The following is a 17,025-nucleotide window of genomic DNA, read 5'->3' as shown; positions in this document are numbered from 1 at the left end:
GTGCCTGTGAAGCTGAGGCAAAGGCATTAAGAAAGGCAGGTAAGACAGGAGGGATAGCTAATAGGCTAGGTGATTCCACCTGTAACAGCTCATAGTATCTTTTTTGTACTTCAGATACGTAGGTGCTATCCCATTTAAAGTGGTCTCTCAACTTAGCTAAGGTCAGTTCAAATGACAGGTCTTCCATTGGTGAGTCTGTACCATTTGATTCCTCTTCTGGGGAGGCCTAATCAAGGGGGTAGGGATCTGAGGAGAGTAAGCCAGGGATTCATCCCCTGAAGATGCCCCTTCCTCCGATGTATCCTCTTCCGTAGTTCTTTTTAGTGGACAGAGAGTACTGGGTGGTGGGGATGTAAAACCTGGAGGAGGCCTAAGCAACATAAAGGCACTGAAAAGGCCCTGAGTGAATTGCGGCCAATCATTAGCAGGTTCTGCTAGTGGAGACTAATGCGGTTTTTGTTTTATTTCTTTTTCTCACGCATGTCTATCTTATGTAGTGCAGAAGGGCCCCATGCAGGCCTCCATTCAATAAGGTCGGAATCCACCTCTTCCCTAACAGGGATCTGTGGAATCCCCTTAGGGCCTTCTGTAATTACGAGCCATGGTTTGTCTTGGACATCTGACATGGATGTCTGTTTAGCCTCTGTGGAAGTGTTAATACTCAGATCCAAGGTGGCCTGGACGTCAGACTCAGCCTGCAGATCTGAGCTGTGAAGAAGACGCGTCTCTGGAGTGTTCTCCACCTCAAGAGAGGTGTTTGTTTCCAAAACCACAGCAGAAAGTTCAGGCCTTTGCTTTTTGGCCTTCCCCTTCAAAATCGACTCTGCTTCGAGCCCTAGGATCCCTCCATAGCGCTTTCTGCTAGCTAAAGAGGATAATCTACTCAAAGTCTTTGGGACAAAGACCTGACAAATACAGTAGTTTTTGTGATCGTGGTTTGGGCCTAAGCAGAACAGGCACTGGAAGTGCCTATCCTTGTGTGGAATTTTTCATCCAATCTGGCAATTGTCCCTCTTGGATGACATGAACTATAACCAAAGACAGTAGCAAAAGTCAAATTCCCCAATGGGGCTCTTATCTGAATTCTGAAGAATCGAAAACGACTTGAGTCAGACCGTACACTGGATCTGGAGTTCAGATCTGGCAACAGAGAAGGTCTGAGGATGGTGTGTGCGTTTGTCACTTTTATGGCAGACATCCGATCTCAGCTTACATGCAACGTACCAGACATCTTTTGTATACTGGCTGATGTCAGGTCGCATATGGCGGGGAACTCCCTGATCTCATGAATACTGCAACAGATGAATAGAAGAACATCTACCTGTTACCCCAGTCCAGCCTTGAGAAAGCAATAACAATTTTAATCAAGCACATCCAATCATTACAAACAAAACCATGCAAAATGCTAACCAAATGATAAAAGCTCTACCCCGCACGCATACTTAACGTAAATCCGAAATGTTACCATAGGCTGTTAGGACTCATAGTTACCCCCCAACATATGTTAAAATGGACTGCTTCTGTACTCCATAGAAATGCATTTTTATATGCAGTAATGCTTTGCATTTGGGAGACCAGATGCTTAAGTGCCTCAAAGACTTGAAAAGTCAATACATAAGATGATTTTAAAGACAAGTAATTTACACAAGAGTAATGTGGTGTAGACCCTTCCTATCATAACACCATGTTCTGCAAATAGGACCAATTTTCTTTTTTTTTTTTTTTCCTGTGCAGTCCTATAAATAGGACCTGCTGAAGAGACAGGTATGTATCTTGGAGACTACTCCTTCTCTGGAACATGGTCCCTTATCCATGTGAAGTAGAGTTCCTCCCTCAAGACAATTCAAGTATAACTTGGACAACTGAATGGGGACCAGGAAAATTCATCCTTGGTATGGCACCTATGTCACTGATGAGCACAGGCAGCCAATAAATGGGTCATCTCCCAGGCCCCTGCTTGTAAATCTTTCATGTCCCAGGCCCCTGCTTACATTTATCAAGGACACCAGAAGTTATCAGATATTTGGGACGCATGGCAAGGCTAAAAAAGGACCTAGTGGTCATTAGCCTACTACATGCCTATAAAAAAGTGTGCATCTAAAGTAAACAGAGCAAGATACACTACAAACGGGAAAAAAAAAAAACAGATGTATTCTATGTTACAATAGCGACCTTACATTTGTAGACTTAAAAGTTCCCTCATCTACACTATGAAAAACAAGATGTGCATGTTTTGAACATACCTGCATTAGGAGGAGGGGGTTTGTTGTGGATCCACTTAACAACTTTGATGCCATTCTGAGCAGTGACAATATTTACTCCAGGAACACAGGTGATGAGGTGCTCCAGAGGAACACCTCCCTGGCCTTCTTGAACCTCTTCCAAAAAAGTGAATTCAGCACTGTAGCAGTCTAAAAAGCTTTAGAAATAGTGGAGTTTTGATTAATGATCAATAAATCTAATGAACAATAAGGTAACACAGTGAATAATAAAAATAACTAAGTACCATTCTTTCAAGAGCAATAAAACTCTCCCATATGTACACAATACTATTAAAATACAACTGTTGATTGCATATAAAAAAAGACTGACCTACAAACAGGCAAAACTCTAGTTATCTGAAGCAATCTCAGCAAGCAGCTTCTTAATTTTGCCAACAGAGGGTGCTCAAACTAGATAGTCTTTGGTGTTCCTGGGTCAGGTCAACAAAATCTCCAAAGTATCAGGAAAAAAATGTAAGGGAAGTCCTATTCTCAAAATCATCATAAATTCTTATTAATGTAGGTAGCAAGAGAACATTGTCCTATCTATACTCAAAAACAACACTGCTTTAGTAATTTAACTTGGGTAGCACCCCCCTCTGGTGCTGGAAGATAAGGCACTAAGGGTTCTGTTCACACCCCAGGTGCCTGAATACATTTTCCAATACTGACTCTGCAGTGTAGTATTTTGGAGGGTGGAGGTCCTCCACTCCTGTGTGTGCTATCATTCGGTTGAGATGCTAAACCAATGTCTCATCTGAGTTGGTGGTAGCTTAGGAAGATGTAAAAAAAAAAAAAAAAATCCCACAGCATTTATCAAAAAAAAAAAAAAAAAAGTAGGGGAAATTCACCAACACGCTAGCCAAATTTCTCCTAGGCCGTATGAATATTACCTCTGGTTTTCCCTAAAGCCAGGACACTGGCCTAGTGGGACTAAAACAGTCAATAAAAGCATTAAAAAAGTACTTAATTCAGTACAAAGCCCAGATTCAGGCTCCAGGGACTGGCCTTAAAAGTTATTCAAATAATGTGAAGCAGACTATGTACCTCTGGGTATATGAGAAGGAAATGATCAGATTAACACATTTGTCTTTAGCCACAAATAAAACAGGGGAGCTGTAAATATGATTAAAATGTAGAGGTAAGGTCTGGATCAACACAAGAAATCAAATATTTTTTTAGAAGCAAAGCACACTGTTGAGTTAAAGGCTGAAAGACAGATACCAAAGAAATAATTAACGGCAGAGACCACATATTTCATCTGCTTTACAAAATGAGACAGTAACCTTCTTTCTATTCTGTCCTTTAATGTAGACATTTACCACACACTTTTTCCTCCCGTCTTTATCCTTTTTCCTTCTGCCCCATGCCCACTTGAATGTCTCTGTGGATTCCTTGTCCACCACCACTTGGGCATGCCATTCTACAACCCCCTAACATTTCCCAGACATGAACGTGTGCATTAATATCCATCTCCCCTCACCTCTTACGGACTCAAGTGAGAACAGCTCTGTTTATTACATCATAAAGCACTTGTCAACTATACATACCCTGCAATCCTTATGCATAGTGCACAATTAACTTAAGTATAGGTCTGCTTTAACAACCTTTTAGAAGTGTAACACTAACACTGCTTAGAAAACTCAATCTAGAAGCAGTCTGTGTTCACGATGTTTGAACAGGTGCTTATTAAACAATCAGTTTATCATAACATTTCAGTGAAAATTCTCTTTTTGTCAACAAGATTAGTAAACACCATCCCTATTTTTAGTACACAAACAATATACAAGAATTTAAACATTATGTTCATTCTCCCTTTAATCTTGGCTTATCTTACATCAGTTTGTTGTACTGGCATCTCTGGACTCTGACACCTCTCCTCCTATCAGATCTTCATTTATTGCCAGCCATCTATGCCATTTCTTTTTTATACCACTTTCCTCCCTTCTCTCTTCCCTTCCTCCTCTATTTGCGTCACCTGATCCACTTCCTCCCCTGCCTGCAGGTCTTGCCATTTCCATTACACTGACTACACTCCTGAGAACACTGAGACCATCAATCCAGCCCTTTTGCTTTCACTTCCCTAAATGTAGCCAGTTTAGTCTCTCTGCTTTTCTTCCCCTATCCTGGTGCCCGTTCACTATTCTTTCAATTCTGTTCTGCTCCCTCTAAGCATGCCACCCTCGCCTTGCTTTCTTCAGAGAAAATCAAAACTGTCATTCCGTACAGCCATCTTTTCAGACCAGTCTTCTGTCATTTTCCTTCCATCACTCAACTGTGGCCTCTTCTACTTTTCCCTTCTTTCTGTTTAATAAAACTCCATGCCTCACTTCTTGAATCCTTCTGCTAATCCACTTTAAACGTTTGCTTTTCTGCCGTCATCTCTTATCTTTCTGCTCGTCTTTATACCATGCCACTTTAATCTCCTACCCCCTCCTTTCCTGCTCCTGATGGCCCTTCCCTCTACCTTAACTGCTAGCCTTACAAATCTACATAACCAATTTGGCCTTCTTGTTTCCTTTCCATCACACCCTGTTCACAGCCCCAAGAACTCCACCCTTGACTCATTTCCATATGATATTCACACTCAGTTAACTTCCAGTCTAACTCATCTTTGACCAGCACCTGTAGCACAGGCCATTCCGCTCATCTAAAATCCCAAACGTACTCTTTTTAAAACAGCGAGATATCATTATTGGCTCTGTGCCTAAACCAGCACATCTATGGCACATCTACACTGGTTAGGACTGTATCAAGAATTCAGTGCACAGTCCTGCACCAGCTGTCTGAACCCCTCAAGGTCCAAGACCTGACTGATTCCTGCTCCCTCTCCACCCTGAGGCTGGCAATTTCAGTCAGATCCTGCCAGATTCAGATCCGTCACATCACTCAGACACTGGACATTCAATGAACTTGTACTGCACAATGACACTGAGAAACAGAGTAATAATCACTATTAAACAATCTAATGATGTTGAAACTTCTACTAATCTTTCTTTACGACAGCTCATAAAAGACAGGAAGAAAACCACCACCACATACTTTGGCTCTAACAGTTAGATAACAGTTAATTTTGTTTGTCAATTACTGTGTCTAAATTTTGACTTTAACAAAGCCACATCAATATCAGTAAAGGATTGTTTATACTTATTTTCACACTATTAAGGAACCGAAAGAACTTTCTACATACTGAACCTGAAAGTACGTGGCATATGTAGGCAAGCAGATAAAGGATATTGTATAAAATGAGTCAGATTTAAGGGAAAGAGGTCCACATTTAAACCAGTCAGCAGGTTAAAACCTTTAAGACAGCACTTGAGTGTGAATTACATAGACTACTTTTAAATTTCATTAATAAAGAATATGCCTCTTTATGCAAATTAAAACAGCCTGCTGTTATATTAGCAGCAGCAGTCAAGTGGGGATATTACTAGTGCAATGAATATATCGGATCATGACTTAGAAGTAGGATCTCAACTGAATGATACCAGATACTATAAGACTAGAGATATGGATTCAACAATAGAACTTAAGTATTAAGCAGCAAAGAAGGAAGAGGAAGTCTGTAAAAGAGACAGAAGGGGACTATTATGAAGACAGATGGAAGGATTTAGAGAAGGGTAACAAGCGCAGGTGACAGAATCATAACAGCGGGATGCAGGACCCTGTAGTGAAACAGCGATCAGCTTCTTAAGTCAGAATATAATAGATTCAACAAAGTATTAAAAGAAGAGTAATGTCTTCTGCTAAGAAATTCAGCCTGTGTGGTAGCATTACCAGAAACTCATACTCATGAGCATTGCAAATGAGCAATATTTGAGCTTACTCAAAGTTCCATTTCAATCTATGAGGGAAGCCCTAAACTTACAGTCGTGTACACTTGCCATAAATGTAGATGTTCAAGTGTATTCACTGTTGCAGTCATTACATTTGGGAAATCTGCTGGCAGGTCAGCCTGAATAACAAAGTCTTGGGTCCTGCATCGGTTGCTGTCTCCTATTCCATGACGTCAAGTCATCAGGGGTATAAAACATGCAGCCAGCATCATTTTATTCAGTTTTTCTTGCCCCAGATGTCAGGTGCCCCTCAAATGGGGAGCAAATACACGCATATATATATATATATATATATATATATATATATATATATATAAAAAGAAATATATATAAATCCACTTTTAGCAACATAAACCTTATCTTCATCTAAAAGCAAATACACTACAAAGGGCTTTAGTGTATAGTGAAGGAAAGAAAAAGGTATAGAAAGGGGGATGGCGGGTGGGTAACCCGGACTGCAACAGTGAATACACTCGAACATCTACATTTATGGTAAGTGTACACAACTTTACTATGTTCGTGTTTCACTGTTGCAGTCATTACATTTGGGTAGAATCCCAAAGCTATGGATGGGAGGATGGAACTAAACAGCATTAGGAGTGGCTATAAGGCCCTGCAGAACTGCAGTGGCAAAGCCTGTCCTGGATTTGGAGAAGAGAGGCAAATGATAATGCTTTGTGAAGGTATGAACAGAGCTCCAAGTAGCAGCTTCTAGAATGTCTTTGGCTGGAACCCCTCTGAGAAAAGCTGCTGAAGTAGAAGCAGCCCTGGTGGAATGTGATCTGATCCCCTTGGGCACAGGTTTACCATGGTGCAAGTAGCAGAAACGAATGCAGTGGCTTATCCACTTATAAATAGTCTGCTTTGATATAGCCTTCCCCTCTGACCCTGCAGCAAATTCTACCAGTAGTTGCTCAGGCTTTCTTAGAGATTTGGTCCTGTTTTAAGTAGAATCAAAGTTGTCTGTGTACGTCCAATGAATGCAGAATCCACTCCCCCTTGTTCTGAGGATTTGGGTAAAATGTTGGCAGGTGAATAGTCTAGTTAAGAGCCACACTGGATACCACCTTAGGCATAAAAGAAGGATTGGTCCCGAGGGACACCCTGTCTGGGAAAAATGTAATAAAAGGCCACACTGCCATGAGAGCCTGTAGTTCTGAAACCCTTCTTGCTGAATTAACTGCCAAGAGAAAAGCTGTTTTCCAAGAAATAAATTTTATATCTGCAGTAGCTGCTGGTTCAAAAGGAGGCAGGGTGAGTTTTTCCAGGACAAAATTGGTCCCATGCAGGAGTTGGTGATCTTCTGGGAGGTCTTAAATTTTTGGCCCCTCTAAGATACTGTTTATGCAGAGGATGAGAAAAGAGGGGAGGCTCTGTGTTGTAATGAACCAAGATGGCAGAGGCATGGATTTTTATTGAAGAAAAAGATAGGCCCTTGTCAAGCATCTCAGTTAAATATTGTAAAATCTGAGGAATATTGGGGCTTTGCTGTGTCTGTTCCTTGCGCTTGGTTACAAGCACAGAATCTCTTCCATTTATCAGCATAAGATTTTCTAGTACTAGGCCTTCTGGCTTACAAAATGACATCCATCACAGATTTACTGAGGTGTTGTGTGAATAATTAATTGATCGGCCATGCTGCAAGATTCAGAGTTTGGAGTTGAGTCTGCAGAATTTGATTGTTCTGCTGAGACAGTAGATGAGGTATTTGAAGCAAGTACCATGGAGGAAGTTGAGACATATTCCTTAGAAGTGGGTACCAGTGCTGGCGAGGCCAGTCCGGAGCAACTAGGATCATTTTTGTTTTTTCCTGTCCGACTAAGTAAGACCTTGGAGAGTAGAGGCAGAGGGGGAAAGGCATAAACTGATTTTTTCCAGCTGAAGGAAAGGGCATCCACTTTCCATGCTTTTTTGTGATGAGTTCTTGTGCAGAATTTGTCCAACTGATGATTTTGGGGAGAGGTAAACAGATCTATGCCTGGGCTCCCCCATTTCTGTGTTAACATGCTGAAGATTTGTGGATCCAGTTTCCATTCATACGGGTCCATAAGACTTCTGCTTAGGTCGCCTGCCAGAGTATTTTGGTTTCCTGGCAGGAATTGAGCTTGAAGATGTATTTGGTAAGTCAAGGCTGTGTTCCACAAGGCCATGGCTAGTCTGCAAAGGGGGTAGGAATGTGTACCCCCCTGTTTATGTACCACAACTGTGGTGCTGTCCGTCTTTATCAGTAGTTGTCCTGGATGAAGTAAGTCCTTGAAGGCTGTCAGAGCATTCTGGACAGCTAGCATCTCTTTCTGGTTGATATGAAGATGCATTTGGTTTGGGCTCCATTTGCCCTGAATGCATCTCCCCGCCAGGTGGGCCCCCCAAGCACAGTCTGATGCGTCTGTAGTTAGGGTTTGGGTGGCAGGGGGTAGAGGGAATGACAGTCCCTTGTTTTGATGACATGTCTCTGCCCACCAAAGAAACTCCTGTCGTAAGCAGGGAATGAGAGGAATCATTGTTTCCAAACTAACAATGTTTACTCCATAAACTTTTTAGGTACCATTGAAGTTTCCTCATATGCAGTCCCGCATATGGAATTAGTAGAATGCAGGATGCCATGAACCCCAAAGCCTGCAGAATTTGTCTTGCAGATAACTGGATTTTTGTTGCCATTTGTTTGAAGTATGTTGTCAGTTGCCTTTGTTTTTCTGGCGTAAGGTAAGCTATCTGGGCAGTTGTATTCAAGCTTGCACCCAGGAATGTAATTATTTGAAAGGGCACCAGTCGTGACTTCTTTTCATTTATGGTGTACCCTAGGCATGCTAGAAGCCTTTTTACAAACGCCAGATGTTGAAGAAGAGTGTCGTTGTCCTCTGCTTGAATGAGACAGTCGTCCAGATAAGGATAAATTTGAATGCTTATTTGTCTGCAGAATGCAATTACTGGTGCCAGGCACTTTGTAAAGACCCTGGGCGCAGTAGATAAGCCAAAGGGCAGTGCAGAGAATTGGTAATGCAAAAAACCTGCTTTGAAGAGGAGGTATCTTCTGCATGATTCCCTTGCTGGGATATGCAGGTATGCCTCTTTTAAGTCTACAGTTACTAACCAAGCATTCCGGCCTACCATATGCAATAGCTGTTGTAAAGTCAGCATTCTGAATTTTGGAATGTCCAGGAACTTGTTCAAAATCGATAAGTCCAGTATTGGATGCCATGAATTGCCTTTTCTGGGTACCAGGAAAAACCTTGTCCTTTTCTGGTACCAGTTGAATAGCCCCCATATCTATGAGGGACATGACTTGTTTCTGAGCCTCTGCCCACTGGTTCTGTGGCAGATCCGGCCATCCGTTTGGAATTGGCAAAGTATGGAAATGAAATCTGTACCCCTGGGATACTATGTTTAATACCCACTTGTCCTGGGTAATTAACTGCCAATTTTGAGCATGAAGTGCTAGTTTTCCCCCCCAAGGGGGCTGCCAAAAGGCAAGTGCTTGGTGATGGTAGAGCAAAGTCATTGAGACTGTTTACTGTAGGGGTTGTGCTTTGTTTCCTCCAGTTTTGGAGGTGGAGGCACCCCATTGCTTTGAGCTGTAAAAACCCTGTGATTGGTATCTGGAGCTTTTTGAGCACCTGGATTTGCCTTGGGTGACTCTGTTGGACACAGGAAAGGACCAATTTTTAGAAAGGCCAGTGTCTACTGAACCTGGGTGGCTGCACTTGCAAGAAATCTTTTACAGTTTGCACAGATTTAGCTTTGTCTTCCATTTTCTTTAAAACCTATTCTGCCTTATTACCAGAGTATCATGCTGCAAAGGGGCATCCAACAATTTAGCTTTAACATGATCAGGCAGATTTTGCTCCTTGAGCCAGGCATGCCTTCTAATCACAGATCCAGTAACGGCGGCCTTATAAGAGGCCTCCAAGGAATCAAAACCACATTGCAAAGTATGCTTTCCAATCTGTTCTGCTGAATGTAATAATTCCTGTAACTCTATTTTCCACACAATCAGAAATAAACATAATTTTCTGTTTCAGTAAGCCCATAACATGCTGTTGATACTTAAGCATATGAAACTGGCAGTTTAAGGTTCTGATTGCCAAGGTTGCAGACGTATAAACCTTCTTTCCCCATCTATCCAGCGCCCTGGAATCTCTGTCAAAGGGGGTAGGATTTTTGGCTGTAGAGGCCTTTACGCTCAGGGACCCTGAGAAACAAGCAGCAGGATTTTTGAATAGAAATTTGTGGGAGTCAGAAACCCTGTAATATCTGTCTGGCTTACTAGGAGCCAGAGGCAGGGAATAAGGAGCCATGCCTGATTCCGAAAACACATCAACAATGTCTAATACAGGAGTTATTGCCAAAGGCCTATGCTGAGGAAGAAGAAGGAAATCCCGAAGTCCCTTTTTTAATTCAGAGAAGTGCTGACCCTCCCAGTGAAAATGTTCCCTTAAAGTATGCAAAGTCTCTCCAAAAGAGTAATCCTCAGGAGGAGATGCAGATGGGATGAATTCCTCTGCATCAGAATCCTCATAGGGTGAAACAGAAAATTCCTGATCAGAAGAAATGGAAACCTGATCTGAAGATTCATAATCAGTGCCTTGCCTAGGCCTCTTAGCGGGGGTGGTTGAGAACCCCTGATCAAGGTAATTAAATCCTCAGCCATTTTGATCACCTGTTTTTTTAAGGTATAGGGGTCTGAGCACGTGGCTCATGCATCGTATTTTTAAACATAGAAGATGCTTTTGACCTTGTTTTTGAGGCTGGCGTCTGTTTAATATAAAAATGTTGAGGCCTGAAAACACCCTCAGAAGCCGGTGCCTGCTCAGTGGCTCCAGACCCATCCAAGGGAGACATATCCACGGGTTCAATACTCTGAGAATCTCGCGGCATTCCGGACTCCAAATGGGTCTCGGTAGAGGCCTACGACTCAAAAGTAGCGGGTATCATGGGCTGCGAAAGCGCCTCACTGAGTACCGGCAAACCAGCGACTGGCTTAGGAGAAGCTTCGTCTTCGGTTTTGGACCTAGACGATCTGTCTCTTTTTTGCGTTTTTTGTGAACTCCGGTAGTCCGATTGCTAACCGACGACATTTCAGGATAATTAAATCTTGAACCAAAATATTTAGAAGCAAAAATATACTGATGCTTAATAGTACATTGGTTAAATCTATCACAAAACCGACAAAGCAAGTTGTGATCTGGGCCTAGGCAAGGAATGCAGTACAAATGAAAATCCTTATGAGGTATTTGCTTCCCACAAGTAATGCAATTATTAACTTTTACTGACATCGGTAAGGAGCAAGAAAAAGTTTCCCCAACGGGGTACTTAGCTTTAGTTTGAAGACTTCGGTTCTGAAACTCGAATGCGAAAATTTCAGGAGTCGGCAGACCGGCACTTGCAAACTGCTTCTGCTTCGGGCACCGCACAGCAAGAAAGACTAAATAAAATGGCGTCGGCTGCACGTTTTATACCCCTGACGCCCTGACGTCATGGAAGAGGAGACAGCAACTGACGCAGGACCCAAGACTTTGTTATTCAGGCCGAATGAGGGCAACCTGCCAGCAGATTACCCAAATGTAATGACTGCAACAGTGAAACATGAACAACATCATTGGTGTGCCTCGTTGCTCTTATTTCCTTTTAAGATAGAGGATGAGCTGGTGGATAAGAAAGAAGATGCGACTGATAAGGAGTGGCTCAAGGGAGAGAATTTTACTCTGGCAGTTATAATACACACACACACTCGCGTATAAATATATATATATATATATATATATATAGATATATATATAGATATATATATATAAAACACACACACAAGCATACAAACACCCAAAGTGACACAAAGTACTGACGATTATTCTGTTAAGAATTTCAGCCTTTGGTCAAGGCATGTTTATTATGATAGGGGACAGGTACACTGTCAAAAAGTAGGAGAGTCGGGCTTTAGCAGGATTCCTTTTATTCCAGAGTTTTTTACCCTTTCTGCAGGGTTTTAGAATTGGTCAATATAGCAGTAATTTCCAATAGGTTAACAGATTTCACTTATTCCCCTGATGTAATTCGAAATCCAGAACAGCTAGATCTACGTTATGCAGATGCATGCATGCATACAGGGATAAATGTAGCCAGTCGCTGGCTTTATCAGACCATGCTCCATTACATTACATCTAGATCCAAACTGCGGGTATCGCAAAAATGTTAAGCAATGGCACGTTCCAGGATTTTTAAGATACAGTAGGCAGGATAGAGACAGTGGCCAGAAAAGGTGTCTAATGGGAAAATCAAGTGGCACAATTAGGTCAGCTTGGTATTAAAGAAAAACATCTTGTGATAAGTTTCAATAATATTCAAGAATTAAATTCTAGGGAGACTCAAAAGACGCCTACACACAGGAGGTTGATTAGAGCTCTCCCCATGTGGGAAACTGACAAACTGTTAGGCAAAAGCTAGTAAAACATTATCATCTTGGATAAAAAAAAAAACTACTGTCTAGTAATTACATTGCCTGGATGTCAGCGAAGAAGAAATTTGGAAAAAAAGTGAAAACTCAACCAGAAAAAAGCACTTGCTGGAAAGAGCCTTGCAGCTCTGTAGCAAAATGCAGTCCAAAAGTTTCATCCTTAGTAATGAAGACGGCTTCCAATAATTTAGATGAAAAAGAAAGTCAAATGCACTATGAGGTTTTTAAAATAATTGGGACACCGGAGGAATATATAAAGGCAGATGACAAAAGGCTGGAAAAACTAAAGCAGCTTTAAGTAACTAATCAAATGAGCCAACTAAACTGCAGAAATCAGAGGACAAAAATGAAGGAAAAAATGATACAATGATAATCATGATGTCTCTCAAGGGAGCCCACCCACACACCAAAATACATACATACATACGTATATTACATAAAAACATACAGTAGAGAAGTCGGAGCAAACGGAGAAAACCAGACTTTCTGCTACACCAGAGAAAATGTTAATTTTATGATACTGCAGTTAAGTGACTGGACTGGTGTTCCACAGCAGGATATGTAAATTGAGGGCACACTGTATGCTTCAAATATGGCCACATGAAAGAAGCTAAGATCTGCATTAGTAAAGATGCAATCATGCCATCAGAAAGAGACAGTCCTGCCAAACTGTGGAAGAGGAGGAACTTATCAAAATTCTGGAATACCATAACGCTTAAGAAAAATTGCAGTTGGCGCACAAGGGTAAGGCAGTAAGGTGCTGTTTCTATGGTACAGGATTTTGATTCCCTCAGCCCTCACTTGCCTGCTGTGTGACCTTGAGCAAGGTCACTTAACCAGACAGTGCTTTGGGGCAACTGGAATTTGGGCTAAGCTCTCAATGGTGTCCTAGACTGCAAGCCTAGAAACTACCTATGGTTATTCACTGCAAACAGGCAGAAGCAAGTTTGCCAGAACAATCAGGCAATATCGAGAGGCAGGAGTGAGATTCAAGCTGTTATACCCAGCTGTCTCCAGAAATTTCAGAGACAAGTTTTGGATGCAGGAAAGGCTACAAAGGGAAAGGCTTAGTCAACAATGAATGAGCCAAGCAAGTTGAAGGGTAGTCTGCTTCTTAGTGTTGTGACACCAAAGCTACAAAGAGACTTTGCCAATGAAAAACTTTTCCATAGTTCCAAAAGAAAATGCTTACTATTAAAAAGTCCAGGAGCTTACTAGAAAAATCAGGAGCATCTTCAACTTGAACGAGAGACCAGTGCTGAGAGATCAAGACAATCAGGAAATTCAGCAGCAATGTGAAATCTGTGCAAAAATGGAACTGTAAAGCATCTATCCCTGTAGATACAGTTTAGACATGGGAAAGTAAAGTTGTAGTAACTACTCTTGGGATTTCCTGCACTTCAAAGCCCAAGGCCGGTCCAAATAACACTGTGTTTCCTTCTGACTTAAGGATATAAAGGGTCACTGGACAGCACTGTTTCCTTGAACATTTTTTGCCTCCTAACTAGAGTCCCACTCACTCTCTCTCGGGCAGCCAGAGGGGAGGCCTAAATGGTGATGGGAGAGGGGTCCTAACAATAGAAAAGGGCACCCACCTCAACCCAGAAAGGGAATAAAAAAGGGGCCAAGTAGAGTAGAGGTGCTCCAGCAAAAAGACAGTAATATCTACATTTATGGTAAGTAAATGCACGCCTGTACAATGTTCATCATGCTTCACAGCTGCAGAAATTCCTGGGAACATTCCAGACAACAGTGAAACAGGGGGATGGTCAAATGAAAGGGATGGGGATATGATCCCTTGCAAAACTGCTGAGGCAAACCTTCCCTGGCACTAGGAATAGCAGCAAGATTACAGTATTTGGAAAATGCATGCCTAAGGAACATGTGGCTGCTTCCAGGATGGAACGATTAGGCACTAAGGAAGTGATGGCTGCCACTGTGCTAGTGGAGTGGGTTGTAATGCTGCCTCATACTTGCATCCCATGCTGTTTAAAGTAAAAGGTAATGCAATTGGCAATCCACTTAGAAATGTTTTGTCAACGTGTCTCCCTGCTTTGTTTCTAGCAAAAGCTACAAACTGATCAAGATTTGCGATGATTTTCTAAAAAATACAAATCTAATTTATATGTGCACATCTAGTGAATGCAAAGTCCTTTACCCTTTGTTTTGAGGACTTGGGAATTCAGACAGGCTTGATGGACTGGTTCAGAGAGACTTCAGATATGCTCTTTGGCATAACAGAAGCCCTTATGAAATATGAGAAAAGGCAAGCAACACATAAGGGCTCGTAACTCTCAGAATCCGCTGGCAGAGGTGAGAGCCACCAGGTCAGCTTTCCAACTGGAGAAGTTTTATAAAAGAAGGTAGGATCTGTTCTTCCAGGACAAAAACTGTATCCCATGGAGAAGCACCGGGCTGCAAACTGAGGATATCCTTGAAAAATTGTTTTATGGCACGATTAAAAAAAGATTAGTGGGTAAAGCAGGTAGGTTGAAATGGCAGGGGCAGGGATCTTCATGGAAGCATAAAACATGCCAGAACTGCAGAGTTACACTAGAGAGCTAAGTATTTGAGGCAGCCTGCCTTTCAGCAGTTGTCCTTTGCACATGCACCACTGTGAGAATCTTAACCATTTTAAAATTTATGACCTTCTGGTACTTGGTCTCCTGGCGTCTGAGGATTTCTAGGTCACCCTTAGAGAATTTACATCTCGAGCGTATAAGAATCTTATCACCTAAAATGCCAGTCTGTGTGTGTCCAAGTGGGGTTGTAGAGTGCATCCCTTGTTCTAAATGAGAAGTTTGACTTCCAGAGGCAGCAACCATGGCTCTTTCTTGGCCATGTTGGGGAGAATGGAGAACCAGTGCTATCTGGGCTAAAGCAGAGCTATAAGGATCAACCTTGGTCCTTCCACGTTGATTTTCTGAAGAGGCCTGGGTATAACGGGTGGGAGAGGAAAGCAGTAGAGAAACAGTCCTGTCCAAGAGAATTGGAAGGAAAAGCATCCATCCACCAGGCTCTTTTACACAGAGACCCACAGCAACATTTTGAGATTATTGTTCGAAAATCTAGTTCCAGCACACCCCACTTGATTGTCAGCTGGAGGGAAAAAAAACACTATTGAGCATTTACTGTCATGAGGGTCAATGACAGATATGCTAAGTGAATCTGCCAGGCAGTTTTCTGCTCACGGTAGATATTGCACCAGAAGGGTCAGTCACATCACTTGTACAAGATCCCAGAGTTGCATGGCCATTCAGCACAAGAGAGTTGGAAAGTACAGTTGTGTACACTTACCATAAATGCAGACGTTCGAGTGTATTCAGTGTTGCTGTCATCACACTTGGGTTATCTGCCTGCAGGTAGCCCTCAGTCGGCCAGAATACCAGAGACTTAGTATTTCTGCAGCGGTTGCTGTCGCTCCAGGACTGACGTCAGGTGTATAAAAACAGGCAGCCGACGCAATTACATCAGTTTTTCTTGCCCCAAATGTCAGGAGCCCCCCAAATAGGGAGCTAAGTTATGGTGGTGAAAAACACCCTCAGTAAAAAGTTAATACCAATACCCCTGAAAGGGGTGAATATTAAACATACAGAGGAGAGAGAGAGAAAGAGAAACAAGGGGGCTGGAGGGAAAACTACAGTTGTGTACACTTACCATAAATGTAGATGTTAGAGTGTATTCACTGTTGCAGTCATCACATTTGGGTTATCTGCCTGCAGGTAGCCCTCAGTCGGCTCGAATATCAGAGTCTTGGGATTTCTGCATCGGATGCTGTCACCTCATCCATGACGTCAGGTCGTCAGGGGTATAAAACATGCAGCCGACGCCATTACATCAGTTTTTCTTGCCCCAGATGTCAGGAGTCCCCAAAATAGAAAGCAATACTGGTGGTGTGGAACACCTCCAGTAAAAAGTAAACACCACTTACATAAAATATGGGCAAAAAAGAGGATAGGTAGAAAGTATAGAAAGACAGGGGGCTGGAGGGAGGGCAACCAAGACTGCAACAGGGAATACACTTGAACATCTACATTTATGGTAAGTGTACACAACTGTACTATGTTCTTCCTGTTTCACTGTTGCAGTCATCAAACTTGGGTTGATTCCCAAAGCTGAGGAATGGTGGAGGCAGTCAAGAAGTAGTAGGGCTGGCTAGCAGGCCTTGTAAGACTGCTGCGGCAAATACAGTTCTGGATTTAGAAAAGATTGGTAAGTGGTAATGCTTGGTGAAGGTGTGTACATAACTCCAGGTTGCAGCTTCCAGGATGTCCCTGGTAGGGACTCCCCTGAGAAAAACTGTAGAGGTTGAGGTAGCCCTAGTGGAATGAGGCCTGATCCCTGTGGGGTAGGCTTTCCATTGTGTTTGTAGCAGAAATGGATGCAGTGTGCTATCCATTTAGAAATGGTTTGTTTTGAAATGGCCTAACCCTCTGCCCCTGTAGCAAAGCTGACTAGCAGCTGGTCAGATTTTCTGAAA

The 17,025-nt window shown here is 42.3% G+C and overlaps 1 protein-coding gene across 1 annotated transcript in view; it reads right to left on the bottom strand.

Annotated features, from left to right (window-relative positions):
- The window catches only part of MARF1 (meiosis regulator and mRNA stability factor 1), a 2,255,654-nt gene that overhangs the window by 875,035 nt on the left and 1,363,594 nt on the right, over positions 1-17,025 (bottom strand). Inside the window, exon 14 of the mRNA XM_044088896.1 lies at positions 2,244-2,419. Within this exon, the coding sequence (XP_043944831.1) occupies positions 2,244-2,419 (176 nt within the window). The remainder of the gene's footprint in view (positions 1-2,243; positions 2,420-17,025) is intronic.

The sequence above is a fragment of the Protopterus annectens genome, chromosome 12.part0, assembly GCF_019279795.1.
Source record: "Protopterus annectens isolate FY-2018-M chromosome 12.part0, PAN1.0, whole genome shotgun sequence".
NCBI classification, from domain to species: Eukaryota; Metazoa; Chordata; order Ceratodontiformes; family Protopteridae; genus Protopterus; species Protopterus annectens.
Note: the sequence above shows the minus strand (reverse complement) of the source record. Positions and strands in the feature narration are given on the sequence as shown.